This window comes from Gekko japonicus, unplaced genomic scaffold (genome assembly GCF_001447785.1).
Source record: "Gekko japonicus isolate JY-2015 unplaced genomic scaffold, Gekko_japonicus_V1.1 scaffold1190, whole genome shotgun sequence".
Classification (NCBI taxonomy): domain Eukaryota; kingdom Metazoa; phylum Chordata; class Lepidosauria; order Squamata; family Gekkonidae; genus Gekko; species Gekko japonicus.
In genome coordinates, this window is record NW_015173159.1 from 454443 (window position 1) to 482072 (window position 27630).

At 48.4% G+C, this 27630-nt stretch overlaps 2 protein-coding genes across 2 annotated transcripts in view; one reads left to right on the forward strand and one right to left on the reverse strand.

Annotated features, from left to right (window-relative positions):
- Positions 1-8791, forward strand: part of LOC107119836 (piezo-type mechanosensitive ion channel component 2-like) — a 109998-nt gene extending 101207 nt beyond the window's left edge. The window contains exons 43-44 of the mRNA XM_015422450.1: positions 1436-1650; positions 8536-8791. Of these exons, the coding sequence (XP_015277936.1) occupies positions 1436-1650; positions 8536-8791 (471 nt within the window). The remainder of the gene's footprint in view (positions 1-1435; positions 1651-8535) is intronic.
- A 3873-nt stretch (positions 8792-12664) lies between these two features.
- Positions 12665-27630, reverse strand: part of NPEPL1 (aminopeptidase-like 1) — a 35439-nt gene continuing 20473 nt past the window's right edge. Inside the window, exons 8-12 of the mRNA XM_015422451.1 lie at positions 24256-24356; positions 22635-22758; positions 19063-19239; positions 16459-16569; positions 12665-13794 (exon numbers count right to left, since the gene is read on the reverse strand). Of these exons, the coding sequence (XP_015277937.1) occupies positions 13636-13794; positions 16459-16569; positions 19063-19239; positions 22635-22758; positions 24256-24356 (672 nt within the window). The 3' untranslated portion in view covers positions 12665-13635. The remainder of the gene's footprint in view (positions 13795-16458; positions 16570-19062; positions 19240-22634; positions 22759-24255; positions 24357-27630) is intronic.

A 27630-nucleotide genomic window follows, 5' to 3' on the forward strand; every position in this document is an offset into this window, starting at 1 on the left:
AGGTTCCTGACATTCTTCCTTTAAAACAACAACAAAAACAATTAACATTGGCCATACTAGATGAGGCCATAGCAACTCCATGTGTATGAGCGTAGTTTTCGCTATACCCCACTTTGGGTCCTGCTTTTCAGTGGAGGAAAAGGGCAAATAGCAGTTCCAAAAACACAGAAAAAGAAGTGGGGTTGCTGGATTTTTAAGAGCAAAAGGAGTACAGGGTAAAAGTCACAGAACTCTCCACATACCCACATGAAGCTGCCGTATACTTATTTATTTATTTATTTATTATATTTATTCATTTGAGTCAGGCCATTAGGCCATACTGAGTCAGGCCATACTGAGTCAGGCCATCAGTCCATCAAGGCCAGTATTGTCTACTCAGACTGGCAGCGGTTCTCCAGGGTCTCAGGCAAAAGGTCTTTCCCATCACCGACTGCCTGGTCCTCTTTAACTGGAGATGCTAGAGCTTGAACCCGGGACTTTCTGCATGCAATGCAGAGGCTCATCTGCTGAGCCACAGTCCCTACCCACCAGCCGCCCAAACACTTTGTGGCCAACTGAGATCACTTCCCATATGAAAGCTCAGCAAAGTAGAAAAGTTCTTGGGGAGGTAAATCCGGGGGGAAGGGTGGCTTGTACTCGTCACCTTGTTTGTTATGAAAACCCACCCACCTCCTTTCTACATGACAGGGGCAATGCTATCTTACAATACACTCGTTTGGCCCTGCATTTAGTGAGTATTCGGGAGACCGACTATAGATTCATTAAAATCATGCACAGAGTTACATCCTTCTAAAACCAAGGATTTAGGATTAGGATAGCACTGGAGATCACCTTGTCGCCCTCTACAGTCAAGCTCGTGTGTGTGTGTGTGGGGGGTGTTCACCTCTTTAGTGCATGGTTTTGGCTGAAATGGGGATGCAAAGCCTCTCATGTGATCTGGAGTGTGGAATTAGATGGAGAGTGGCAGAGTCCTTAAAGTGGTGTAGAGGGGGGGTCCTTTATTCCCTAGGCTTGCCAGGCCATGTCTGGCAACTGGCCGGTCAGGGATGGGTACAGGGGGAGTCTGTGACATTGTGTTGCACCGCTGTGTCACTTCTGTGGAAAATCCAGATTGAAGTAGGTTACCTGTAAGAATCCCTAGAGCTACCCTATGTCCCCTCTAGTTCCTCCCACCCCCAGAAATGGATGTAGCGGCTCACGTGATACTGAGGGTTTTTTTAAAAAATTCTCCCCCCACCAGTTGGAGCAGCGGCGGGCAAGGACAGCTGCCTGTGGGAGGCCTCCCTGCCATACACCAAGAGGCCTGGCACCCTTGCTACTCCCACTCTCTGCTCTCAGCACTGTTCCACTGTACACAAGGATTGGGTAGAAGATGGGGGCAGGAAGGGAATAACCATAGCTCTGGTTTGCATTGTTGGAAACAGCCCATTCCAAGCCAAAGGACCTTGACAAGTTGGCCTTCTACAGAGACATCCTCATAAAACTTCAGCGGCTGCCTACCAGCGGCTCCTCAAGCCACGTTTCCGAGTGGTGGATCGTTCAGGAGCAGAGGCTCGGCTGTTCGGGTAACGATTGCAGCAAAAATATGGAGCTCTACATCTTCAACGATAAGGTCAGCCCTTCCAGCCTGGGATTCCTGGCAGCACACGGGTAAGGGCGCCACAGTGAAATGCAAATCAGCTGGAGCTTTGCTTTGCTTCCGCAGTGTCCGCACACGACACAGGCCACATCCTTTCAAAGATGTCTCTTGTGGCCTGTGAAAGCAGAGCTGAGTCTCTGCACAGCAGGACTCTATAGTCTGGCTGTCTGAAGAATAAGTTCACACGGAGGTCTGTTACTTAGCAAAGAAATAGAATCTCTTTCTTGTAAGAGAACTCCATACTAGATAGGAAGGGCAAAGGCTCGTAACTATCTATCTAAGCTAGGATGGATAGAGATTGTGGAAAGCATGACCGGCTCTCAGGATGGACAGAAGAACAGAGAGAGAGAGAGAGAAGGAAAGTGACCAGAAGGAAGGAACCCCTAAGAATAGCATTCTGGGTAGGATTGCCAACTCTGGGTTGAGAACAGCCTGAACAGTTCTGCGGAACAGAATCTGCGGGGTCCAACCCACTATCCATAAGGAAGGCTGAACAGAGGACACATATAGGAAGCCCTTTTAGCTTGGTAGCCTGTTCTGCACTTTTCGAGGCAAATATTTAGGTAAGAACATAAGAGAAGCCAGTGTTGGATCAGACCAATGGCCCATCCAGTCCAACACTCTGTGTCACACACAATGCTCCCTCTAAGCTGTGGAGTCTTGTGAGCAAAAAACCCCGACTTTATGAGCTACTGGCATTAAAGTTGTGAGCAAGCAATTTGGCTACTGCATAAATTAGTATGCTCTGGAGCCATCCTTCTTGAGCTAGGACAATAATGTGTGAGCTGGAGGCTAAAAAACTGAGCTAGCTCACACGAACTCAGCTTAGAGGGAACACTGGTCACACAGTGGCCAAAAATACCAGGTGCCATCAGGAGGTCCATCAGTGGGGCCAGGACACTAGGAGCCCTCCGACTGTTGCCCCCTCCAAGCACCAAGAATACAGAGCATTACTTGCCCCAGACTGAGAGTTCCTACCTATACCTTGTGGCTAATAGCCACCGATGGACCTCTGCTCCATATGTTTATCCAATTCCCTCTTGAAGACGTGCTGTGATATAATTACTAAGATATTATTTAATGGAAATTTTAATGTATTTATTGTAAATACTTTTAACATTAACAGATACCAAAGGATTTTACAATACATAGATTTCCTCTATGCTGACCAAAGTGCTTAGGTCAAATAACTGTCCATACAGTCACTCTGAACTTCTAATGGTCGACTTCTTCATCCACTCAAAGTTCTACGTGGCAGTTCTTCCTCTCGGCAGTCAAAGCCACCTCATTTATCCACTTCTATTAATAGCGACAGCACGTCCACAACTGCCGAGAGGAGGGATTGCCACGTAGAACGTTGAGTGGATGAAGAAGTCGACCATTAGAAGTTCAGCTACATGGACAGTTATTTGACCTAAGCACTTTGTTCATCATAGAGGAATTATATGTATTGTAAAATTCTCTGATATCTATTCATGTTAAAAAATCTTTATAGTAAATACATTAAAATTCCCATAAGATAATATCTTGCTAATTATATCACGGTCGTTTGTATAGTCTGTATTGGTTGTTCACCACCTGGAGGTCAGCCACCATAATTCTGAGTAACGAAGGGACAGCTTCAAGGGTGAACAAAGGGAAGGTCTAGCCCTTTACTGACTGTATTGCCCTCCGATGTCTGTACTAGTTCACAGCCCGATCCTTCCAGCAGCTTGTAGCAGGAAGAAATTAACCTTTGGGCCGCGATTCTGTGGGGAACAATATGCTGTTGTACAACCAAAAAAAGCTCTTCTCCGGGACTTGAGAGTGTATGGAAAGTTCCTCATGGCCCCACTGAGCATCTTCAGTTCTTCTGCTCCCGTCTCTGGAAGACAAGCCTTTCAGGGAAAATCCCAGTGGTGCAGGGATAAGGATGTTGGGGCGGGAGGAGAACCAGGTGTTGCCCCTATGAGGTCTTTGGAGGAAGGGCTGGATGAAACGGCTTGGATAATGATGGCAATGAGTTTGCATAAATGTCCATGTCACTGAAACAAGAGCGAGGGAAGCCTGCTGGGCTGAATGACTGATTGAGAGCTGAGCACAGTTGGCCACATAAGAATATAAGAACATAAGAGACGCCAATGTTGGATCAGGCCAAAGGCCCATCCAGTCCAACACTCTGTATCACACAGTGGCCAGAAATACCAGGTGCCATCAGGAGGTCCACCAGTGGAGCCAGAATATTAGAAGCCCTCCCACTGTTGACCCCCCCCAAGCCCCAAGAAGACAGAGCATCACTTGCCCCAGAACCCCTATCAATACCTTGTGGCTAATAGCCACTGATGGACCTCTGCTCCATATGCTTATCTAATTCCCTTTTGAAACCGTACATGCTTGTAGCCACAGTCAGTATTTGGATGGGAGACCGCCAAGGAAGGCTGGGGTCACTCTACGAAGGAAGGCCGTGGCAAACCAGTTCTGCTTATCTCTTGCCTTGGCCCTCCATGGATAGGGTCGCTGTGAACCAGTTGCAACTCGATGGCACGTTATCCATTCAAACAATACAGGCTTAACCTGGATGAGACAAGAGGCGGAGCTTACTTCAAGGGACAGCTCGTTCCATAAGGATGGGGCCACCATATAGGAAACATTCTTGCCCTGGCAGTCATGGGTCTCACCAGGGGTAGACTGGCCATTTGAGTTACAGGGAAATTTCCCAGCAGGCCATTGCCCTAGAGGGCTGGTGGTGGCCAGGAGCAAGCATAAAGCCAGTTTGGTGTAGTGGTTCAGTGTGTGGGCTCTAATCTGGGAGAACCGGGTTTGATTCCCCACTCCTCCACTTGCACTTGCTGATGTGACCTTGGGTCAGCCGCAAGCTCTGGCACAGCTGTCCTTGAAAAAGAGCAGTTTGTGTCAGAGTTCTCTCAGCCCCGCCCACCTCACAGGGGGTCTGTTGTGGGGAGGGGAAGGGGAAGGAGTTTGTAAGCCACTCTGAGACTCCAAGTGAAGGGCGGGGTATAAATCCAATCTCCCTCTTCCTCTCCTCCTCCTAAACAAGTTTTGTGACTCTGCTAGACCGTTGGGGGCTTCTTGGCTCAGCCACTTCACCAGCAATGGTGAATAGTGTTTGTTCTTTTCTCACACTGCCGCCAGTTTTCAGGAGGCGCAAACGTGGAAAAACACTGTGTTAAAACAAAGCACACAGTTCTGATACGCTGCTATGCCTTCATATATTCGTCTAAGTCATATACTTAAATATACAATAAAGACCCTAGCGTATCTTATTAATTGTAGTAAATTGATAACAAAAACCTAAAGAACAATATATATCTCGTAGAAAAGCTACAGAGATGAATATGCAGACAGGATTTAATGCTGTAGAGTATCTTGCTTTCTGATGAAAGTTGCAGCAGTCGTCTCGTCAATGCCAATATTGTAGGCTGTTTTGATTTCTGAAAAGAGCAAGCATCGAAGCAACCTGCCTCCCAGGCAAAAGTTGCGTGTTTCGATAAATTCTTCTTCAGGCAGATTATTTTTTTCCTGGAACCAAAGCTCACAATGCTACCATGCACAAGTCAAACAACTTCGTAGAAGGCTTTTCCGGTTCTCCAGGAGTTTTCAGGAGGAAGCAGTGGGTGAGATGATGATCCAGTTTTTTGCACCGCTGAGCTGAATGATCCATGCAGCTTTGACGTGTAACACAACTTGGCTGTGGCTCATTGGGGGAGAGTACCCGCCTGGCATGCAGAAGGTCTCAGGTTCAATCCCTGGCATCTCCAGTTAAGGGGATGAGGCAGATGTGATGTGAAAGACCTCCGCCTGAGACCCTGGAGAGCCGCTGCCAGTCTGGGAAGAGAATACTGACTTTGATGGACAGATCATCTGGTTTGGTATTCAAACCTTATACCGTATAAGGCGGCCTCAGGTGCTCATATGCTCATGCAGCTTGGCTTGTTCCAGGGCCCATCTTCACGCCCCAGTCTAATTCTGAGTCACACCTTCTTTAAGCAGGGGAAAGACGCCTGTCGTGAAGATGCTAAGGTCCATCTGGGCTCCTGGCAGGTCTGGTATATTCAAGTATGCAGGGCCCAGGCTGTAAAACAGCTGGTCAGACCCAACACCTCGAACTGGGGTTCTGTGCTTGTGGGAATATCATGCTAAAGGGCAAATGTGGGGGGTCAGGCACATTTTTTATTATGCAGGAAGGGCCCAGCCAAGAGGGGCTTGAATTCCCTGGCTGGCTAGGCTTAATATCTTCTGTCCCTGCACAAGGAACATATTCTTCCCACTGGCTTTTTTCTTTCTGTTCTCTGTGCAAACTGTGTGCCGAGCCGCAGAACTGTGTGTGAAACGGGTTGCTGGACTAGACGGCCCACTGGTCTGATCCAGCAGGGCTCTTCGTATGTTCTTAAACCTGGATAAGAACAAGATGTCTGTTTACTTCCCTCTCTGTACTGATAAAAAACCTTCACTCTTGCTTCCAGAAAGTCTCTGAATGATGACCTTTGCTGTCCTCTACAGGGGCTGTCTCATCCTTGTATCTGTCCGTAGCAAGATCCCTTTGTGTGCCTGCCTCCTGTTTCTGCAGTGGCAATACTCTGCTAAGGAAAGCTCTCTGGTAATATAAAGAGAGCAAGCTGGACGGAAGCTAAGGGAGAGAACACGAAGCATTGAACAGGAGTCCAGTTTCATCTTGAAAGACGAGCAACATTTTATTCCAGCCTGAGCTTTCCTGGACTAGGTCTTGCTTCTTCACAGACACTTTCTGGGATAAAATGTTGTTAGCCTTAAGGTTCTGTTAGACTTCTGTTTATTTTTCCAGAGAGAAACAAACACAGTTTACCCTCTGGAATTATCAGCCTGCAGAAAGTGTCACTTTTGTTAATTATTTGGGCTGCCTGTCCTCCCGCTATGGCCCACTGCTGCTCCAAGGGGGGGGGGGGACACAGGCTTCCCAAGTACTTACTGTGATTCGGCGGGGGACACAGACGTCCTTGCAGGATCATTCCTGCGGGGACAACAGACGCGTCACACCATGATGTCACCAGGAAGTGACGCCGGGTGACGCTCTGGCAATGGGGCTGGAAACTCGATGGTACCATCGAGTTTTCAGTCCCATTGCCAGAGCGTTGCCCGGCGTCACTTCCTGGCGACGGCATGGTGCATTACAGGGAGGAATGGTCTGGCCGGGGAGCATGTTTTCCCCGCTGGATCACGGTAAGTACTTGGGAACCCTAACGGGACAGGAGTCGGAGTCCTGTGCATCTCTATGTCACTTCCAGAGAAAACCCAGAAGTGATGTGGGGTAGCTCTAGGAATTGCCGGCGATTCCTAGAGGTACCTGGTGTTGCTTCTGGGATTTTCCCAGGAGTGACATAGAGATGTATGGAGCGGTGTGTCCCTCCCGTGTCCCCACCCCTTGAACCTCCTACCAGTTGCCAGGCATGACCTGGAAAACCCTACTTTTTGCAGTGAAAGACCGAACCAAACCCAAGGACTTAGAAGTGGTGGCCCCTCTACGTGCCCAGGATTGGCTAGCTTTTAATTTTTTTAATTATTTGTATCCCGCTTTTGTCCTCAGTGGGGAATCCAAAGCAGCATACAATACAAAAAGAAAAGAAATAAGAAAAGGGGGGGAAGGGAGACTAGAGCAGGACATTTTCCCCTGACTGATCTTCCTGCCGGCAGCATCCTTGGGCTGAGAGCCAAAGGACAGTAGATCTTTGGTTTGTGCCTCTGGACAAACCGAGGCCTTAATCAGCTGTGGAGCAGGAGAACAAAGTGAGATGTCATGCAGCTGTTACTAGGAAGTTAGCAAACTCTTCCCTATTTCCTTCCCAGCCAGCAGGGTAAGGGAGGAGCCACAAGACTTAACAGCATTTTAAATGATGCAGAGTGAAATGGCTAGTACAGGCACAGTGGGGCTGGATCCTGTGACCTTATTCCAGTAACGACAGCACCTTCGCATGGCAAAAGGAGCCTTCCCAGGATGCAAGAGCCATTTGCAGAACAGAATCTGCAGGGTCCAACCCACTATCCATAAGGAAAGCTGAACAGAGGACACATATAGGAAGCCCTTTTAGCTTGGTAGCCTGTTCTGCACTTTTCGAGGCAAATATTTAGGTAAGAACATAAGAGAAGCCAGTGTTGGATCAGACCAATGGCCCGTCCAGTCCAACACTCTGTGTCACACACAATGCTCCCTCTAAGCTGTGGAGTCTTGTGAGCAAAAAAACCCGACTTTATGAGCTACTGGCATTAAAGTTGTGAGCAAGCAATTTGGCTACTGCATAAATTAGTATGCTCTGGAGCCATCCTTCTTGAGCTAGGACAATAATATGTGAGCTGGAGGCTAAAAAACTGAGCTAGCTCACACGAACTCAGCTTAGAGGGAACACTGGTCACACAGTGGCCAAAAATACCAGGTGCCATCAGGAGGTCCATCAGTGGGGCCAGGACACTAGGAGCCCTCCGACTGTTGCCCCCTCCAAGCACCAAGAATACAGAGCATTACTTGCCCCAGACTGAGAGTTCCTACCTATACCTTGTGGCTAATAGCCACCGATGGACCTCTGCTCCATATGTTTATCCAATTCCCTTTTGAAGCCGTCCATGCTTGTAGCACCCACCACCTCCTGTGGCAGTGAATTCCGTGTGTTAATCACCAAGCGCCTTAACCTTTCTTCATAGGTACTGGTGGGTTGACTTATTACAAGCGCTCTTTGTCCTTTGACTTCTTCAGCCAAATACTCTGCGAACAGTGCTCTTAACTTGTCCTCTCTCTTTCTTTTTCCTTCTTTTTTTGAAATTTAATCATTTTTATTATTAAATGAATATAAAACAATGATACAGAGAATCCCAAACAATACAAACAATGTAACATTAATAATATTCTTGTCTCTTTCTGTCTTCTCCAGCATTGTGGGTCTCTACATGTCTGTCGTTCTAGTCATCGGGAAGTTCATCCGAGAGTTCTTCAATGGGATCTCACGCTCCATAATGTTCGAAGAGCTGCCCTGTGTGGATCGTATCCTGAAACTCTGCACCGATATCTTCCTGGTACGGGAGGCGGGGGAGCTGGAGCTGGAAGAGCAGCTCTTTGCGAAGCTGATTTTCCTGTATCGGTCTCCTGAGACCATGATCAAGTGGACCAGAGAACGCAAGCAACAGTGAAGTGGGATTGTGGGGTAGGGCGGGGGACAGTGCCTCACCTCAGAAAGAGACATTTTTTGGGGGGGGGAAGGAAACCATTGCGATACATGGAGCAGAGGTTGCAATTTGAGTGCTGCATGCAGGACAAGCTAATTCCATGTACCTTCTAAGTAATTTCTTTGGTGCCAGAAATTCTGAGTCTGATCCACGTAGGTATTGTGAACCATGTGTGCCATTGTCTAGCACAAAATACAGGAAGAGAAAATACCTGATGTATACTTTTTGGATGTTGTGCTGGGGGGGGGGGGGGTGGGGCAGGATATAGCTCGATCTTGTCAGACCTTGGAAGCTAAGCAGGGTCAATACTTGGACAAGAGACCACCAAGGAAGGCTCTGCAGAGGAAGGCAACGGCAAACCACCTCTGCTTCTCGCTTGCCTTGAAGGCCCCTTGCTGGGGTCGCCATACGTTGGCTGCGACTTCACGGCACTCATGTATGTAGGTGGGGTGGAGAGTGTCTAGATCTACGGGACTTTCTTTCCTGGCAAGGATTCAGCCAAACTTCAGTGACTACCCTGGGGGCAGCATCGGTGACAGCGTGCTGAAAAAGAGAAGAAGTCAGTTTAACACCAAACCGTCAGTGCTTCCTCAGTTACCGTAAAACCGGGCCTTTGGTTGAGGCGGCGGGAATCCAGGCTGTATTGGCCTCCCCCATCTCCGCTTCCTCCACCAGCACTGGTTCCATCTGGCACTGCTCCCGTCTGCCCCCCCCCCAGCTTTAGTTACATCTACCTGTACAGACAAAGGAGCCCGGGAGTAGATGCATGATCGGTGGCCATCGATAGTGGACTACTAGTGTAGTGTAAATGGTGAGACTGGATTTTATTGTTTTTATTTATATATGTATTTATTTTTCGTATTTGTATTCCACCCATCCCCTGTGTGGGCTCAGGGCAAGTGACACCATCTTTCAGCAACTACAATGAAGTTTAAAAGCACAGTATAAAGATTTTAAAACAGTGGTTATAGCTACTGGTGGAAGTTCTGACCCATTAACACAGATGGATATGGCCGGTTGCCGATGGTTGGATGGCCGGCAGGTGGGAGACAGGAGGTGGGAGATGGCAACCTCAATATGTTTGTACAGGTTGATATTGTTGTGTATATATGACGTCGTGACACACCCTGAGCCTGCTTGCGGGGGAGGGCTAGAAGCTGAAGAAAATAATAAATAATACTAATAAAACACTCCGTTTGCAAGCCAAATGTCCTGCTACAATGGAGGCAGTTTTTTTCTTTCTGAATGGGTGCTCTCTGCAGATGTAAAGGGTCCCTTCTAAAGCACCTCCTTCCCCACACAGTACAGGAAAGCTAGAACTGGCTATTTGCTTTGGGGAAGAAGTATATGGGAACCAGGAAAACCATTAGCGGGTGGCATGGCGTCCACACGTACCACATTGGGGATCACGGATGATCTTTGACAACCCTGAAATGCCCCCTACCTACCCTAAGGGCTGACTGGTTGACATGTTACAATTGATCCACGGAAGCTGCTTTGAAGCTTGACCACCCGACTTCCACCAAAGATGAGGCGCCTGGGTCATTGCACAACAAATAGTACAGGCCCGTTTGAGCCAGTTTGGTGTAGTGGTTAAGTGCGCGGACTCTAATCTGGGAGAACCGGGTTTGATTCCCCACGCCTCCACGTGCAGCTGCTGGATGACCTCGAGTCAGCCACAGTTCTCTCGGAGCTGTTCTCTAAAGAGCTCTCTCAGCCCTACCTACCTCACAGGATGTCCTGTTGTGGGGAGGGGGAAGGGAAAGGAATTTGTAAGCCACTCTGAGACTCCGAGTGAAGGGTGGGGTATAAATCCAAACACTTCTTCTTCCTCTCCTGTGCCACAAATATTTCTTCCAGGACATCGGCAATGCCATTTTTGAGGAGGGTGAAGGAATCCACTTGCTCTGAACCTGAGGCACTGACACAGTGTGACAGCTACCGAGCTATGAAGTGTCCTGTGTGTGACCCCTGCCTCCCCCACCCCAAATGTGAAACCCAGCTCTAAGATACCAGCTGGGTAACAAAATCCACCACATAGAATACAACAACACTGTCAGAGCCATTCAGACCTTCCAGAGGAGCAATGGAGTTCTGGTCCCATAGAGACAGCAGTCCCTTGTTGCATCAGTATGGATATTCTGTGTTCTACTACTTCTGTCTGCTAAAGTGATTAGGTTACGGTAATGGCTACGGGAGAGCAGGTATTAGGAAAGGCATGGTTGCCAGCCTCCAGGCAAGACCCGTACATCTCTCTGAGTCGGAATTTAAACTGATCTCCGGACTACAGAGGTCAGTTCCCCTGGAAACATGGCTGCATCGGAGGGTGGACTGTGTGGCATTATACCCCACTGAGGAAGGCCCTCCCCTCCCCAAACCCTGACCTCTCAAGGGTCCACCCCTCCCCCAAATCTCCAGGAATTTCCCAGCCCAGAACTGGCAATAAGAACATAAGAGAAGCCACTGTTGGATCAGGCCAATGGCCCGTCCAGTCCAACACTCTGTCACACAGTGGCCAGAAATACCAGGGGCCATCAGGAGGTCCAGCAGTCAATCCTAGAAGTGGCAGTGAACATCTTGCCCCTCCCAGCTGATCTGCCAAGACAGAACCAGTGTGGTAGAGTGGTAAGCAATGCCCCCCTCTAAGCTGTGGAGTCTTGTGAGCAGAAAATTCTACTTTGTGAGCTACTGGCATTAAAGTTGTGAGCGAGCGATTTGGCCGCTGCATCAATTAGTTTGCTCTGGAGCCATCCTTCCTGAGCTAAGACAAAAATGTGTGAGCCAGAGGCTTAGAAACTGCGAGCTAGCTCACACTAACTCAGCTTAGAGGGAACACTGGCGGTAAGGAGGATATAGGAGACCCAGGTTCAAATCCTCACTCTGGCAGGAAACTCACTGGGTGATCTTGGGCCAGTCACACACTCTCAGCCCCGCCTACCTCACAAGGCTGTTGAGTAGAAAAAATGGAGAAGTAGAGAATGATGTAGGCCCCTGCCTGAGGAACAGTGGGATAAAAATGTATTAAAGAAATAAGGATGTTCCATAGCTCAGGCCTCCCATTCCAACAGTGCAAGAACTCTCCATGCTTCATCAGCGTCCAATCAGATGACACCTCCCCCCGCAGGAAACTCCCACACAGGTCTCTTCCTGGTGACGGCTGAATCTGAAACCAAGGCTAACCACCCCCGAGAAACCTTTCCTCCATGAACTGTTCAGATGGGTTATCTAGTCATTAGCTTCCCTCAACAGGAGGGGCTGTGGCTCAGCAAAGAGCCAGCAGCGGCCTCTAATCTGGAGACAGGTTTGATTCCCCCCTCCTCCTCCGCATGAAGCCTGCTGGGTGACCTTGGGCCAGTCACCGTTCTCTCAGAACTCTCTCAGCCCCACCTGCCTCACAAGGTGCCTCTTTTGGGGAGAGGAAGGGAAGGCGATCGTGAAACGCTCTGAGACGCCTTAGGGTAGAGAAAAGTGAGGTATAACATTTTGAATTTTATATAAGCCGGCCTGAACCTGCCTTGGTGGGGAGGGCGAGGTATACATTGAATAAATAATTGTTTTTAAAAAACACATTCTTTAGTGGTAGAGCACCTGCTTGGCATGCAGACAGTCCCAGGTCCAGTCCTTGGCAACTCTGGTTAAAGGACTGGGTACTGGGTCATGAGAAAGGATACTGAGACCCTGAGAGAGCTGCTGCCAGTCAGAGTAGACAATACTTACATCGGTGGACCAACGGTCTGATTCAGGATAAGGTGGCTTCGTGCATTTATTTACGCCGGTTGTAGAAAAGAAATATGTCAGACGTGTGATTTAATAAGCCCACAGGCACGTCGAGAGGAGAGAAGGATTTTATTCTATTACGGTGATGCCCCCTCCCTACAGGATAAACACTTTCATATCTAAGCATTAATACAGTTTGTTAGCAGAAGAAAGGTAAAAATGTGATGGAGAAATGCACCTGATCACTCTTTGGGTGATCCTGAAGATCAGAAAAAGATCTGAACATGCAAGAACGGATTTTTTTAAAAAAGCCTTTTCTTAAGAAAATAAGGCCTCCTGGAGTGCCATGCTGGGGAACGAAATGCTGCTGACCAAAGCAGAGCCCAAAGTGGTCCTCTCTCAAGGATGCCCTCTGGCAGTGTGGACAGCCTTGCAAACTTTAAATCCCTCCCACCCGAGCGGAGGGCTGCTGCAGCTCCTCCCACCCGCTCCCCTGGCAGCTCGGCCTTCTAGCCTCTTCCCTCACCTGCTGTGGCAAACAGGACTCCCACGTAGGCTGGACGGGAGGTGATGGAACAGAGAGAAAATGTGGCCCGGAAAAGCCTCGCCTCCAAGCCTCAGGGGTGGCCAGGGGAGAATGTGGCAGCCCAATTTTGTCCTGTACAATCATATTTCGAAAGGCAGAGGGGCTGAGGAAACCCCCTGGGGAAATTAGAAGCCCTGGACCGACCTCTGAAGACTCTATATCAGCAAGAAGAAGTTAAGCGGTTGCACTGATAGGCTCAGATACTTCTGAAAAGGACACGGAGGAGGAGAAACCTTCCCTGCCCTTTCTTGGTAAAGAATGTAGGCAGCACAGTCTTTACATTTGTGGTAGAGACCCAAGCATTTTTGTCTGTTTGTTTTCAAAGCAATGCAGAATACGGCATTTCTCCAGAATCAGAGGGGTAATCAAAAATGTTTGTGATGATTATTTTTTCTCTCTCTTTAAAATGGTCATTTCCGACACGTGGTACTTTTCACCGTTTTGGGAACACGTCAGTGCAATGTGAGGTAATTCCAGTGTGCCGTCTCCGAGGGGCGCGGAGACTTTAAACCAAACGGCGCCTCTTGGAATCCCTCTCCATGTCGTCGTCCGCGGAGTCTCCGTTGCAGCCCAAGGGAGACACCATGTTCAGGAGAGGGTCTTCGGAGGCTCGGCCAAAGAGGGAGAGCAGCAGAGCAACTCCGTAGCCAGTGGCACGCTCCCCCTAGGAGGAAAGAGAGGTCATTCAGATGGCAGCCTCAGTCGCCTTCAAAGGGACTGCGAGAGACAAGCCCAGTTCAGACGCTACAGCACATAGCACGGGCATGAGCTACCTGCGATCAATGTTCCCTCTAAGCTGTGGAGTCTTGTGAGCAAAAATTCTATATTGTGAGCGACTGGTGTTAAAATTGTGAGCGAGGGATTAGGCTTCTGCATAAACTAGATTGCTCTGGAGCCATCCTTCCTGAGCTAAGAAAAAAAATGTGTGAGCTGGAGACTAAAAAAACTGTGAGCTAGCTCACACTGACTAAGCTTAGAGGGAACACTGCCTGCGATCCTTCTGATAGATGCAAACAGGCAATGAGTGCAGTGTTCCCTCTAAGCTGAGTTAGTGTGAGCTAGCTCAGTTTCTTAGCCTCCGGCTCACACATTTTTGTCCTAGCTCAGGAAGGAGGGCTCCAGGGCAAGCTAATTTATGCAGCAGCCAAATCACTCGCTCACAACTTTCATGCCAGTAGCTCTTTACATTTAAAAAACCAAACTTCTGGAAGGAAGCAACCTGGATTCTATCCCAAAAGATCATGAACTGTGCATCCTTTCTAAAAAACCTCCACACAACTAGTTGTTTTGGGGGATTTATTATTTCTCATGGGGACAGGCAAGAAACTATGAAAGATGACACACCTCCTCGGCATAAATTCAGGAACTATGACTTGGATTTGCATGCCTGTGTAGAGCTATCTGGGAGTAAACCCCACTAAACTCTGTGGGACTTCTGAGAAGAACACTCGAAGTCTGGCTTCTGAGGTTTAACCACATTCTTTCATTGCTGTCTTCCCCTTCCCCTTCATGAGGGCTGGCAACATGACCTGAAATTCTCTCTGTGCTTCTTTCTATATGGGACAGGAAATTTTTGTTATAGATTACACAGGCAGCCCGCTTTGGTTCCAGCGTGACGGGTTATCTCCAGGGTTGACAGGAGGGCTCCCATCTAGGTCCTGATGAGATGCAGACCTGCTTAGCTTCACACACGGTATAGAAAACAAAATAGAAGCGGCACAGAGCCCCTCTCCCCCAACCAATGCTCCCTCTAAGCCGTGGAGTCTTGTGAGCAGAAATTCTACTTTGTAAGCTACTGGCATTAAAGTTGTGAGCGAGCGATTTGGCTGCTGCATGAATTACTTTGCTCTGGAGCCCTCCTTCCTGAGCTAAGACAAAAATGTGTGAGCTGGAGGCTAAAAAACTGTGAGCTGGCTCACTCTAACTCAGCTTAGAGGGAACACTGCCCCCAACATGACTCTAAACCTTCTTTAGATAAAGGGACAGCAAAAGAGAGCTGCAACGGACGATAAAGCATGCTGTCGGCTTGCGACCGACTCACGGTGACTCCACAAAGCTCCCATTTGTGGGGCTTTCTAGGCAAGAGGTGAACAGAGGTGGTTTCCCATTGCCATCTGCATGGCGGCTCCAATGTTACTTGGTGGTCTTCCATCCAAGTACCGACCCTGCTTAGCCTATGTGCTCTACCTCACAGGGTGTCTGTTGTGGGGACTGGAAGGGAAAGGAGTTTGTAAGCTGCTCTGAGACGCCAAGTGAAGGGCGGGGTATAAGTCCAACCTTCTCCTCCCCACCCCCTCTTCTTCTTCTCTTCTGATGAGATCAGGCTAGTCTGGGCTATTATGGCTGCAATGGGCATTACCAAGAGGAAAAAACAAACGATCAGGTGCTTTATCACAGGGGTCTTCAGCCTTCCCAGACCTTGAGCCCTTCGATGGTAGCATGGGACCCACTGAACTGCAAGCATGTGACAATAAATCACCTGACAGGAAGAGAGGGAACCAAACTTGGGACGTCAAGGCCAGGGCCACGGGCAGTCAGTGATGGGAGGTGCAGTCTGAGTACCAGAACCCAGTAGAGATGGCAGCCCCGTGCGCTCGCTGAATGGATGGGGAGGAGGAGCAAATGCAAGGACGCCGGCCCTGCCCCCTGCCTCTGCACGGCCACCTGGTCGTCTGCAAGGGCCGCCGTGTGAAGAAAGGGGCGGTACAAACTTGCCCTCTCCATGATCAGAAATGTTTGGAAAGCAGCAGTACTGACGACAGGGTGGGGACGTACATGCAGCCACTTCCTCTATGCGGCCACACTGGGAGACGACCAAGTGATTGTGCCGGGAGGGCAGGGTTCACACGATCAAGCCTACTCTCCCCTCCCCGCATGTCTGGTGAACAGGTGGGTTACTGTCTCTACCGGGTATCATTGTGGGAACAAGCCAAAGGTCACGGCATGGAGGGATTCTCACCTCACTGTCCCTGCTGCTTCTTAGCCTGTGTGCAAGGAAGCACAGCCGGCGTGGGGGCTTTGATCTCTCTGTACATGCACACTAGCGGCAAGTCCTTCCAAACTGCAGCTCTGAAGGGGCTGGTGGCCCAGCAGGTGGGGCCCTGCAACCCACCCGAAGGTCCCAACCCATGGGTTAAAGAGCACTGAATTGTACAACCTAAAAGAACAGCAAGGTTGTGAAGAAGTTGCAGGAAAGAAAGAGACGCTGCAGGTTGTATAAAGGCAGGAAGATGCCTGTGGGAGTTCCAAGCCTCTGAGTTAGCAAAAGTCCCCAGAGAGAAAGGCAGGCTTCTTCCCGTGGGGCGTATTCATGAGGGATGGTACTCACTGCATGGACTGGTGCTGCAATATCTATGTGGACCCAGATGCCGGGCCAGTCAAACCCAATGTGGGAAGCGATGAAGAGTCCAGCACAAGAACTTGGGGAGTTATCACGGTCCTGGAGGAAACAGGAGAAAGACATTTGCTTGAGTAAGAAGTTTTTCCCCCCAAAGGGCATGCTTCCCAAAGGTGTGCAGGTGGGATGCTGAGTTTTGCTTCTACAGAAGAGGTGCAGGAGCAACCAAGTTCTATACAGCACCCTCTTGTATCATGTAAAGCAGTGCAGACGTTTACACAGACAGTTTTATTTATTTTAGCTAGGTTCCCCATTGACCTGCCCAGGGCAGGGAATTGCTAGCCGCCAGCCTCCATTTCCCACCTCTGAGGAACTGAGTAGGAGAGAAAAAATGGCCTCCGTATAGCAACGCTCTAGGAATTTCCCCATCTCTATGGTAAAGACCACAGAGACTGGGGAGGCAGCATACAGCATCACCCAGAAATGACACCACATCCTCCCCAAACTCTACCCTCCCCAGACACCATCCCCAAATCTCCTGGAATTTGTCCTATTTTTAGCTTGCCTTTCTCCACAAAGGACTTCATCGAGTTGGCTTGTGGGCCGCTCAGACGGCACACAGGGCAAATTGCCAGCATGCCATCTTTTCAAAGGGGCATCAGCAACAGGCATCCGTTAATAGCATTCTAGAACTGGAAGGGACCTACAGGTCCAACCCCTTGTTCAGTGCAGGAAATCCAAATCCAGTGTGGCGTAGCGGCTAGAGACTGTCAGACTAGAACCTGGGTCGACTGGACTTCAATGCCTGCTCTGTCATGGAAGCTTGCTGGGTGACCTTGGGACAGTCACACTCTCTTGGCCTAACCCACCTCACAGGACCGCTGTCATGAGGATGAGGTGGGAGAGGGGAGAATGGTATGATAAACTGCTTTGGGTCCCCATGAAGGAGGAAAATGGGGTATTAATTAAAAACAAACAAATGAGAATTATCCCGGATGGAGAGCAAACAGTTCCTCCACTGCTCAGAAGCCTCCAGTAAGGGAGAGGCCCACTCCCCAGATAACTGGTTCCATTGTCAAACCGCTCTTGCCATTTGGAAATTTCTCTCGACATTAAACTGACACCTGCCTTCCTAAATCTTAAGGCCGTCAAGCCTTCGCCCTCTTCCATGGGACAACAGTGGGAGAGCACAGTCACACCACATCACATCACACCCCTTCTATTCTTCTCTTCCCCGAGATAAACATACCCATTTCCCTCAACCTCTCATAGCAGGTTTTCTAGCCCGCTGACCGTCCTTGTTGCCCACGCCTGAACCCATCCCAGTTAGCCGACATTCTTCTTAAAGTCAGTGCTCAGAACGGGACACGGCACTCCACTTGGGGCCTGGCCAGTGTGGACTCAAGTATTACTTCTTGTGTCCTGGATACAATGCTTCTCTGTTCGTGCAACCTAAACCGCACCATTTATTTATTTGTTTTATTTACATCATTTTTATTTACGTAATTTATAATCCGCCTTTCTCTTGGCAGATTACACAGAGTCGGGTCAACAGAAGCGGGGGGGGGGGGGGATAGTCGATAAATGATACAATAGGATCAGGGCTGTAGAACCAACCAGAAATCTAAAAAACAGAACTGAAGGCAAAGCAGAAGTCTTAACAAGACACATTAAATGATACAAAAATTACTGCGCAGGGCTCTTTTTGTAGCAGGTACTCATTTGCATATTAAGCGACACACCCCTACTGTAGCCAATCCTCCAAGAGCATACAGTAGCTCCTGTAAGAAGAGCTCTGTAAGCTCTTGGAGGATTGGCTACATTAGGGATGTGTGGCCTAATATGCAAAGGAGTTCCTGCTACAAAAAGAGCCCCTCGTGTCAGAAGGCTATACACACTAGTACAGACCTCAGGCCCGATAATTTATCCAAGTAACTTTGTGAAGCCTTTTGTACAGCGCTACCCTATTGCCTGCGTAGAAAAGCCCTCCTGAATAATTTAGTTTTGCATGGTTTCCAGAAAGCCAGGAGAATGGGAGCCCTCTGGATCTCCTCAGGCAGGCCATTCCATAAGGTGGGGGCCACAACAGAGAAGGCCATGGGTACAGGCCCATTTGCGGGCTGGCTTCTGCAGAAGGCCTTGCTCATATGAGCAAAGTTGTTGTGGTGGTGCATGGGAGGAGAGGTGGTGTCGCAAATATGAGGGTCCAAGGCCATGCAGGGCTTTGTATGTCATAGCCAATACTTTAAATTGAGCCCATCACCACACTCATGTGGAAGCAGGGTCAAACCTTCTCTTCTTGCAGTTTCTAATTAAAGTCTTCCCACTTAAAAAAAAAAAAAGAAGCTTTAGTACAGTTGTGTATATGGAAGAGTTTTTTTAAAAAAACATCTTCTCCACCTCCTCTTCCTTTCAAGCAACGTACAAAATGGCCCCCAAGAGAAACCAATAGGATGATAAAAAATAATTGAGCAAATAAATGCCCGACATGGCTGAGTGAGGTGAATGAACACACCTCAAACGAGATACCTCAGACACAGTCCAGCAGTTGCATTCGGCAAAGGAATCATTTAAAAGGAAGCCTGGTAAACCTACCGCCACAGAGTTCTTCATGTCAGCTACAGCTGAGGTAAATTCGCTAAAATGAAGTTCAGGGCAATAGACGAGAGGATGGACCAGATCTCCACAGTTTCTGCCAGCCTTCACACATGCCCTTTCCCACTCTTCGTTGTTGGTGAGGACGGCCGCGTGGTATTTCCCTGTGGCAATTCCCTAGCAGGAGAAAAGAGAGGGAAAACATGGAACTTGAGAGAAAGTGAGATAGATAAATGCTGGTAAAACTATGCAGAGCTACTTTAAGACTTCTCTGGTGCTCAGGCGTTTAAAGTCACAGAAGACTTCTGCTGTGATGCTTGTTTGTTTATTTGGCTTTTACCCTTCCCTCCCAGCCAGAGCCAGAGCTGCCACATGCCAGAATGTGGCAACTTGTCGTTACCAGCCTATGTTTGGCTTTTCCCCCTGAAGGTCAAAAAGAATAAGAGTCCAAGGGCAGGGACTGCCAAATTTCCTTTCTGTTGATTGTACCATGTATGCGCTTGCTTGCTTTCGTTTTCATATGTAGACCTGTTGATGTGCTTAATTGCTTAGCTGCTGGAACGTCCATATCTCTCAAGGCCACAGGTGGTTGCTGCTGGATAGTTGCTTGGGTGATCTCACGATGGGCCGTGGGAAGGAGATAGATTATGTCTCCTAGAAGCGTTTGCTCCCAGGCCCGATGGCATGCAGGGGAAGTCCCGCAATTGGGCCTTAGCTGTTTGAATGTACTATAACCTGCCATGCTCGTTGCACTCCCCTCATTCCTAACAGTGATCCTGTACATGCACCTATAGCTTCAAATAAATTAAAACCTTCCTGCAAGAGTGTACTTCATTGATGCTGTGGGGAAGCCTGACAGCAGCACCTTAAAGACTGAAGAAGTGAGCAGTGACTCACGAAAGCTCCTACCCCCACCACAGAGTTTGTTAGTCTTTAAGGTGCTCCTGGACTCTGGCTCTTTTCTACTGCTACAGACAGACTAACACAGCTACCCATCTTTTTCCGAAGGTGACACCCTCCGTTTGCCTGTGGCCCTTCCTCCTGTTCCAAGCCCCACTCCTTTCTCCCTTGCCACTTGGTCGGCAAAAGGGAATGCTGACACAAACTAAGGAACGTAGCCGCCTGAATAGCCCTGACTAGTCCAATCTCGACAGATCTCGGAAGCTAAGCAGGGTCAGCCATGGTTAGTACTTGGATGGGAGACCAGCAAAGTCCAGGACTGCCATTCAGAGGAAGGCAAATGCAAATCACCTCTGCTCATCTCTTGACTTGGAAATCCCACAGTCCCGGGGTCACCATCAGTCAGCTGCAACTCGATGGCACAAAATCATTAGTGTTAAGAAACACAACAAAAACACAGGAGACAATATCACTAAAAGGGCTGGCAGTCTATAGACTTCATTCACGCTTATATTCCTGTCGTTTTTAACATCTGGAGGTGTGAAAACACATTCCACTAAGGTGGGGGTTCGCAGTTGGCATGTAACCCTGTAGTTTTCAAACTGCGTTCCAAAAAAAATTGTTGCATTCTTTGGCAGGTTATTCAGAAATCCTCAAGAAGCAGACCTGTAATGGCAGCCAAGCTTTCCTGAAAGATGACTGGCCACCAATGGCCTTCCCCTGAAGCCACGGCTGAGCAGCAGAGCATTTGCTTTGCATGCAGATGGTCCCAGGTTCAATCCCCAGCATCTCCAGTTAAAAAAGGATCAGGTAGCAGGTGATGCGGAAGACCTCTACCTGAGACCCTGGAGACCGGTGCCAGTCAGAGTAGACAGCCCTGACCTTGACAGACCAAGGGTCTAAGACAGCGTCATATCATCATGTATTTAGGGTGCATTTTCTATTCAATTCAATTCAATTTATTATGGGTCTATATAACCGAAGTCTTGACCAACAGAGAATGCAAAAGGGGTAAAATAGGTATATAAAATTGACATAAAATATGACAAGTACATAGTCACAATCAGTAAACATATAAAACCCAGGCATAGCCCAGAGAATTAACTACACTTGGGGTGGAGCCAACTAACTAAAATCCTCCAAAGATTAAAATCGGTACAGGTGTTTGCAGAGATGATAAAGCTTTCAGTGTTTCTTGAGAGCAGCAACCTTAGCCAGGAACTGTGCCATGTTAGCTGTTATCAGTCCATCGGCATTTGAATCAGACAACAAGACTGAAAGCATAGGGTGCATTTTGGGATATGCTCCTGGTTCCTGCAATACAAAAGTGAAGCTCAACAGGCCTGGCCAGTGTTTTTGCACTGACCGAGTGAGTCTATCTAGAACATATCCCAGAACTGCCTGCAATGCACAAGCATTCTTGCACAAGCATTTTGCAGTACATATGGCACTAGGTGGCAGATCAGTGCTCAGCCACAGTGGGGCAGAGCACAAAGCATGGGCTTACACATGGGAAAGAAATTCCTTGCTCCTCGTTGAACCTCACTGGGTGATGCTGGGAAAGTCACTGCCTCCTCACAGAACCTAATTCACAGGGCTGAGAAGAAACTGCCACTCCGATAGGCGGGAAGACACATTTCATAAACTAGTAATTACCACCTTCGAATTCCATCACGTTAAAATTCCCAAATAATCTCTCTGTGGGTGCAATTATCACCTTAACTCTGCCCACTGAAAAGCAGTCTCCTGGCATTCCAAGAAGGGCTATGGCTCAATCCAGGGCTGGCTCACCCACTAGGCGAACTAGGCATTCGCCTAGAGTGCTGGGCCCTGGATGGGGCGCCGAGCTGTTCCTCCCCCCCCGCCAAAAGCCCGCAAGCAGCTCTCCAAGTGTCAGCACTTTGCTAATTGGGGAGAGGCATCCGGTGAGCATCCCACGCCTGGAGACAGGATCCCCCCACCTCCCTCCCAAACTGCCTTTGGAAGCGGAGCACGAGAGAAATCTCTCTTCCATCGTGGAGGGCACTGCAGGAACATGTGGGGCGTGCTCGCTGGGTCTGACAGCTGCGGGGGGGGGGAGGCGGTGGTGGCGGTAGCAAAAGGGTGGCTGACTCCAGAGGTCTCCAGGCCCCACCAGGAGGTTGGCATCTGCGCCACAAGGCAGCCTCGCCTAGGGCGCAGAAACACCTCGAGCTGGCCCTGGCTCAATCTCTTGAAGAGCTACTATGCCCAGCTATTTCTACAGCTCTCTTTCTCAACAGCTTTCTACATTACCTTATTGAGACTCTGTCACACAGAGGGCTCTTCCACATTCTCATTTTTGTTGCTTGTGTATCTCTGTTGCTTTGGGGGGGTTCCCCCCTTCCTTTTCCTCATGTGTTTTGCTCCCTCTAGTGGCTGATTCAATATTACATCTCTGTATGTCCAGCATATTTCCCTGCAGACTTAAAATTGCAGGTTTTTACGCCAGATATATGGCGATGTAATATAGAATTGACCACTAGAGGGAGTAAAATACATGCAAAAAAGAACAACCCCCCCCCAAGCAATAGGAACACACAAGTGATGAAAATGAGAAAGCGGAAGAGCATAGAGATGAAATACCAGATGTAGAGATCACAGCTGGAGATGGTTAGCAATAACAGGGGCACTTAAGGTTTGCACACAAGTACCTGAGCCCCAGTGAGAGTGGCCATATCAAGAATGATGTCAGCCCCCAAGTCTTTGCAGGCATATGAAACTCCATCCGCAAGCACCAGCCTGCCTTCAGCATCAGTGTTGTTGATTTCCACAGTCCTGGAAAAAGGGCAGGGGCAATGTTGTTAACACAGGCAACATTTCAGGCAATGCGCATACGCTCATCCATCCCTCTTTAGCCTACCAAATCTCCCCAGACTGACGTTGCTACTTAAAGGTAAAGGTTTCCCTTGCTCGAAAGCCAGTTGAATCCAACTCTAGGGGGCGGTGCTCATCTCAGTTTCCAAGCTGAAAAGCCAGCGCTGTCTGAAGACGTTTCCGTGGTCACGTGGCAGGCAAGAACTCTTGCCCTTTTCTACTACTACACACAGACTAACGTAGCTACCCAATCTTGAGCTGAATCTGTTCATTTCAACTTCCTCTGTTGCTTAGTTCAAAAACGACACTCCTCCCTTTTTCTGGTTCCCCTCCTAAAGATGTCCTGGATGGCGCAATGGGCACACAGATAAACGTGATCCTACTGGAGGAAATCTGTGTGTAGAAGTCAAGAGGAAAAAGGAACTGTGTATGTGTGTGTGTGTGTGTGTGTGGGGACTAGGCATGAAAAGCTCCAGCAGAAGACTGTCCAAAAATCCTGCATATTAGATGCATGTTTCAAGGTGAAAATCAAAACTAGGGAATATTCCACACAGCCTCAACCCAGCAAACTGAAAGGAGCCCCAAAGCACAGGCATCGTCTTGGATGGGAATGCTTTACACACGCAGCTCCCTATTGCATACGAATCCTTCCCCAAGACTAAGGAGGTCAAGACTTCTGCTTCCAGATAGTCACAGGCACGTCATCGTGCAAAGTTCAAGATCAGGGTATCCAGGGGGCAGTCCTCCTAAAAGGTACACAGACACCCCCCCCCCAAGTAACCAATTCATATCTTTATCATTCCAATTTATTTTTTTTAAGTGTCGTTCAGGCCACATATTGCCATCTTGATGTGGGCATCATTGGAGGGAACGGGACGTCTTTTAGGGGACGGTAGGGCAGTGGGATATGCACTGCTGTAGTTGTCTAGCAATGTTACTGAGAACGCCATCTTGCTTTTAAAAATCTTAACATCTGGAATCGAATAGAGGAGCACCAAAATTGTTTTAGGATGTTATTTAACTGTTTGTTAATTGTCTATGTGTAATTTAACATTTTATACTGTTTTATTGTTTTATCTGGCATTATGCCCTGTTAGCCGCCCTGAGCCTGCGGGGAGGGCGGGATAGAAATCTAAATAATAAATAAATAAATAAAATAATCACATACACACAGAGAATGGGTTGGATCCAACCAGCTTTTCCACTGGTGAGGAAAGAAGAGGTGGGGGCCCTTAGACCACCGAAAAACTTATACTGGGGAGAATGGGACAGGCCCAGACAAAAAGCCATGCAGGATGGGTGCTGAAGAAGAGAAGAGATTGGATTTATATCCCGCCCTTCACTACCCAAAGGTGTCTCAGAGCGGCTTACAAACTCCTTTCCTGCTGTAGTGAGGAGGGGGAATTAAATGGACTGAGCAAAAAAGCCGGCTGGATCCAACCCAGTTATTTTACTTACTTTCCCGAGTAAAGAATATGGATATCATCAGGCCTCGTCGCATTCGGTCCAACTGAATTCTCGGCCAAGCAAAAAACAGCATGGAGATTGTCCTTAAAGCCCTATTACATTAAGAGAAGATAAAGTAGGCACGATTCAACAGAACTTAGGAAACAGTTTGACTATCAAGTAAAACCTAAGTGTACAAAAAAACTTGTCCCAAAAACTTGGAAACTATGCAAAATACTGCAGATCACTGCACTGGAATAATTAGTGTTCAAATGGTTAATAAGGAGCTTTAGTTGTGTCAGGTTAAATAGCACAAGTTTAGATATGGAAGATCCAGGTTTATACTCCCATTCAGCTAAGAAGCTCACTTTTCTTTTAGTTATTACTTTCAAAGACAGCTCTGAAGAATGCAGTATCTTCATCGTACACAATGACAGATTTAGGGAAATAATGCATGATAATATTAAATAGGTCAGTTAAACAGAAAGACACGTACAAGTTAAAATATAATGGTATTTTTTTCATAAGGCTCTAATATATATCAAAACACACTAGGGTTGCCATTCCCCCCGTGGGGCCAGGGGATCCCCCGATTCCGGAGGCCCCAATCCGCTGTGGCCCAGCTGGCAAGTGGGGGAAGCCCCACCCCGAGAAGCCCCCTCCCGGCACCACTGGTGATGGTGCGATGACATCACCCGGGGCTTTGAGCCCCCCAAGACCATAGAGTTTTGCTCAAATCCTACAGCGTCACCCCCAATATCGGAAACACGAAGATGCAGCTTCCGAGTGACGTCACAGCAGGGCACGCACACCAGAAGAACTCAAGGAAAGGTCGGGAGTCCCCCCCCCCAGTAGCCAGGTAGGACCCAGCAACCCTAAAACACACATAGGGTTGGTTCATGAAAATACCAATTCCAAAAAGTTATTATACAAGCCCCTTCTTTCTACAAAACTGCAAGCCCGAAATTTCGCTCTTTCCCTTTTCCATTTGGTTCGTTTTTATTCCTCTCTTCTCCAAGGAGCTCAAGGTGGTATATGTGGTTTTCCCTTTCCCATTTCATCCTTACAACACCTCTGTGAAAGGATACTTAAAGGTAAAGGTAAAGGTTCCCTTGCTCGAAAGCCAGTCGAGTCCGACTCTAGGGTTGCGGTGCTCATCTCCGTTTCAAAGCCGAAGAGCCAGCGCTGTCCGAAGACGTTTCCGTGGTCATGTGGCCGGCATGACTAAACACCAAGGTGCACGGAACGCTGTTACCTTCCCACCGAAGTGGTACCTATTTATCTACTTGCAATTTCTTGCTTTCGAACTGCTAGGTTGGCAGGAGCTGGAACTAGAGACGGGAGCTCACTCCGTCATGCGGCACACTCGGGTCTCAAACTGCTGAACTACCAACCTTCCACAGCCTGCAGTTCAGCGTCTTAACCACTTGAGCCACCGCAGCGAATAACAATTAGATTCGACTTCAGGAGCACTTTAGAGACCAACCAGATTTTCAGGGTATGAGATTTCGAGAGTCAACGCTCCCTTTGTCAGAGGTGACGAGGGGAGCGTTGACTCTCGAAAATCCATACCCCGAGGTGCTCCTGGACTCGAATCTAGCTCTTCCACTGCAGACAAACACGGCTACCCTCTGAAATGACCTCACAGCAGCAGCAGAGGCAGCCAGTTAAAAAAACTGGACCAGTTCTGCGATGGTCTAGTTAACACTAGATTGAATTTTACTTGCACCCCAAACACACCATCATGACCCTCGTTTTCATTTAAGCTTAATTTAAAAATGAAAAAAACATGCCTCTTAAAAGTCTTTGGTTTTTAGTCGGGAAGTTTTTACTTGAGGAGGCTTGTCCCAGCCTATAAAAACCAGACACATTTGGTACACAGGAAATCTCCGTCCAGTATCCATTTCAAGCTGTTGTCCTGGGAAACACTAATTTAGCAGCGTTTGATTGCCTCCTGACCAGATCTCTGGCTGACCAACTGTCCATTAAATCACTTCAGGGAATGGTTTGAGAGCTTTGGATACTTCAGAGGGCGGGAGGACACCCCCCCCCCAGGGCTGCCAACAGGATTCACAGCAGCAGGATTTACTGTGAGAATGGAATTTCCCTGGCGGCATTCTTTCCCACCCGGTTGGTCACAGTATTTCAAAATGTGGCTTCTCAAAGTGCCCTCCTTCCTTCTTTGTCTGGGAAGCACTTAGAGGCAACATATAACTCCACACAGAGCCTGCATGCCTAGCTCCTGGCTTATTTGTAGGTACCTGAACTTTAATAGAGGCTGCTGTCGTCCGCCTCTTCGGGCTTGGTAGGGGGGTGACTGGAGTCTTGAAGCGGCTTACAATTGCCTTCCCTTCCTCTCCCCACAACAGACACCCTGTGTGGCAGGTGGGGCTGAGGGAGCTCTGAGAGAACTGTGACTGGCCCAAGGTCACCCAACTGGCTTCATGTGGAGGAGGAGTGGGGAATCAAACCCAGTTCTCCAGAGTATAGTCCGCCAGTCTTTAACCACTACGCCAAACTGGCTCTCTGCCTAGGCCTCACATGCACGTGGCAGGAAGCCAATCCACTAAACAACTGGACTACAGTTCTGTTCTGCCCCTCTGCAGATACACCTCTGAAGCTCTGAGCCTGCTGGAGGCAGGAGCCAAAGGGCAAGAGTCAAAAGGCTCTTGGCCTCTGGCTTACAGCCTGAGACCTTCACTGATCCACAGGGGCAAACATCAGCCTGAGACACTCTTCATCTGCACAGGGCAAGGGACCAGCAGTGGCAGCAATCTGTGGCAACAGAATATTTATTTACATTATTTATAGCCCTCCTTTCTCACTGGGACGCAAGACTGATTACACAGAGTGAGCCAATACAATTAGCAAGATGGGACATTCAATAAGCAATGAAATAGGATTTGGGTTGTAGAACCAACCAGGTGCCTAAAAACAGAACTGAAGCAAAGCGTTAAGTGTTAACATGGCACATTAAATGATGCAAAATTACACAACAGGAGCCAACCCACAGCAAAGGATAGTACAGAACGCAGTAGTGTTCCCTCTAAGCTGAGTTAGTGTGAGCTAGCTCACAGTTTTTAAGCCTCCGGCTCACACAATTTTGTCTTCGCTCAGGAAGGAGGGCTCCAGAGCAAGCTAATTTATGCAGTAGCCAAATCACTCGCTCACAACTTTAATGCCGGTAGCTCAGAAAGTAGAATTTTTGCTCACAAGACTCCACAGCTTAGGGGGAGCACTGGCAACACAGTCCTCAATAATTTATCTACGGTAAGTAACTTTGTGAAGCCTTTTGTACAGTGCTACCCTATTGCCTGGGTAGAAAAGCTCTCTTGAACAATTCAATTTTGCATTGTTTGCAGAAAGCCAGGAAGGGGGGGGGAGCCT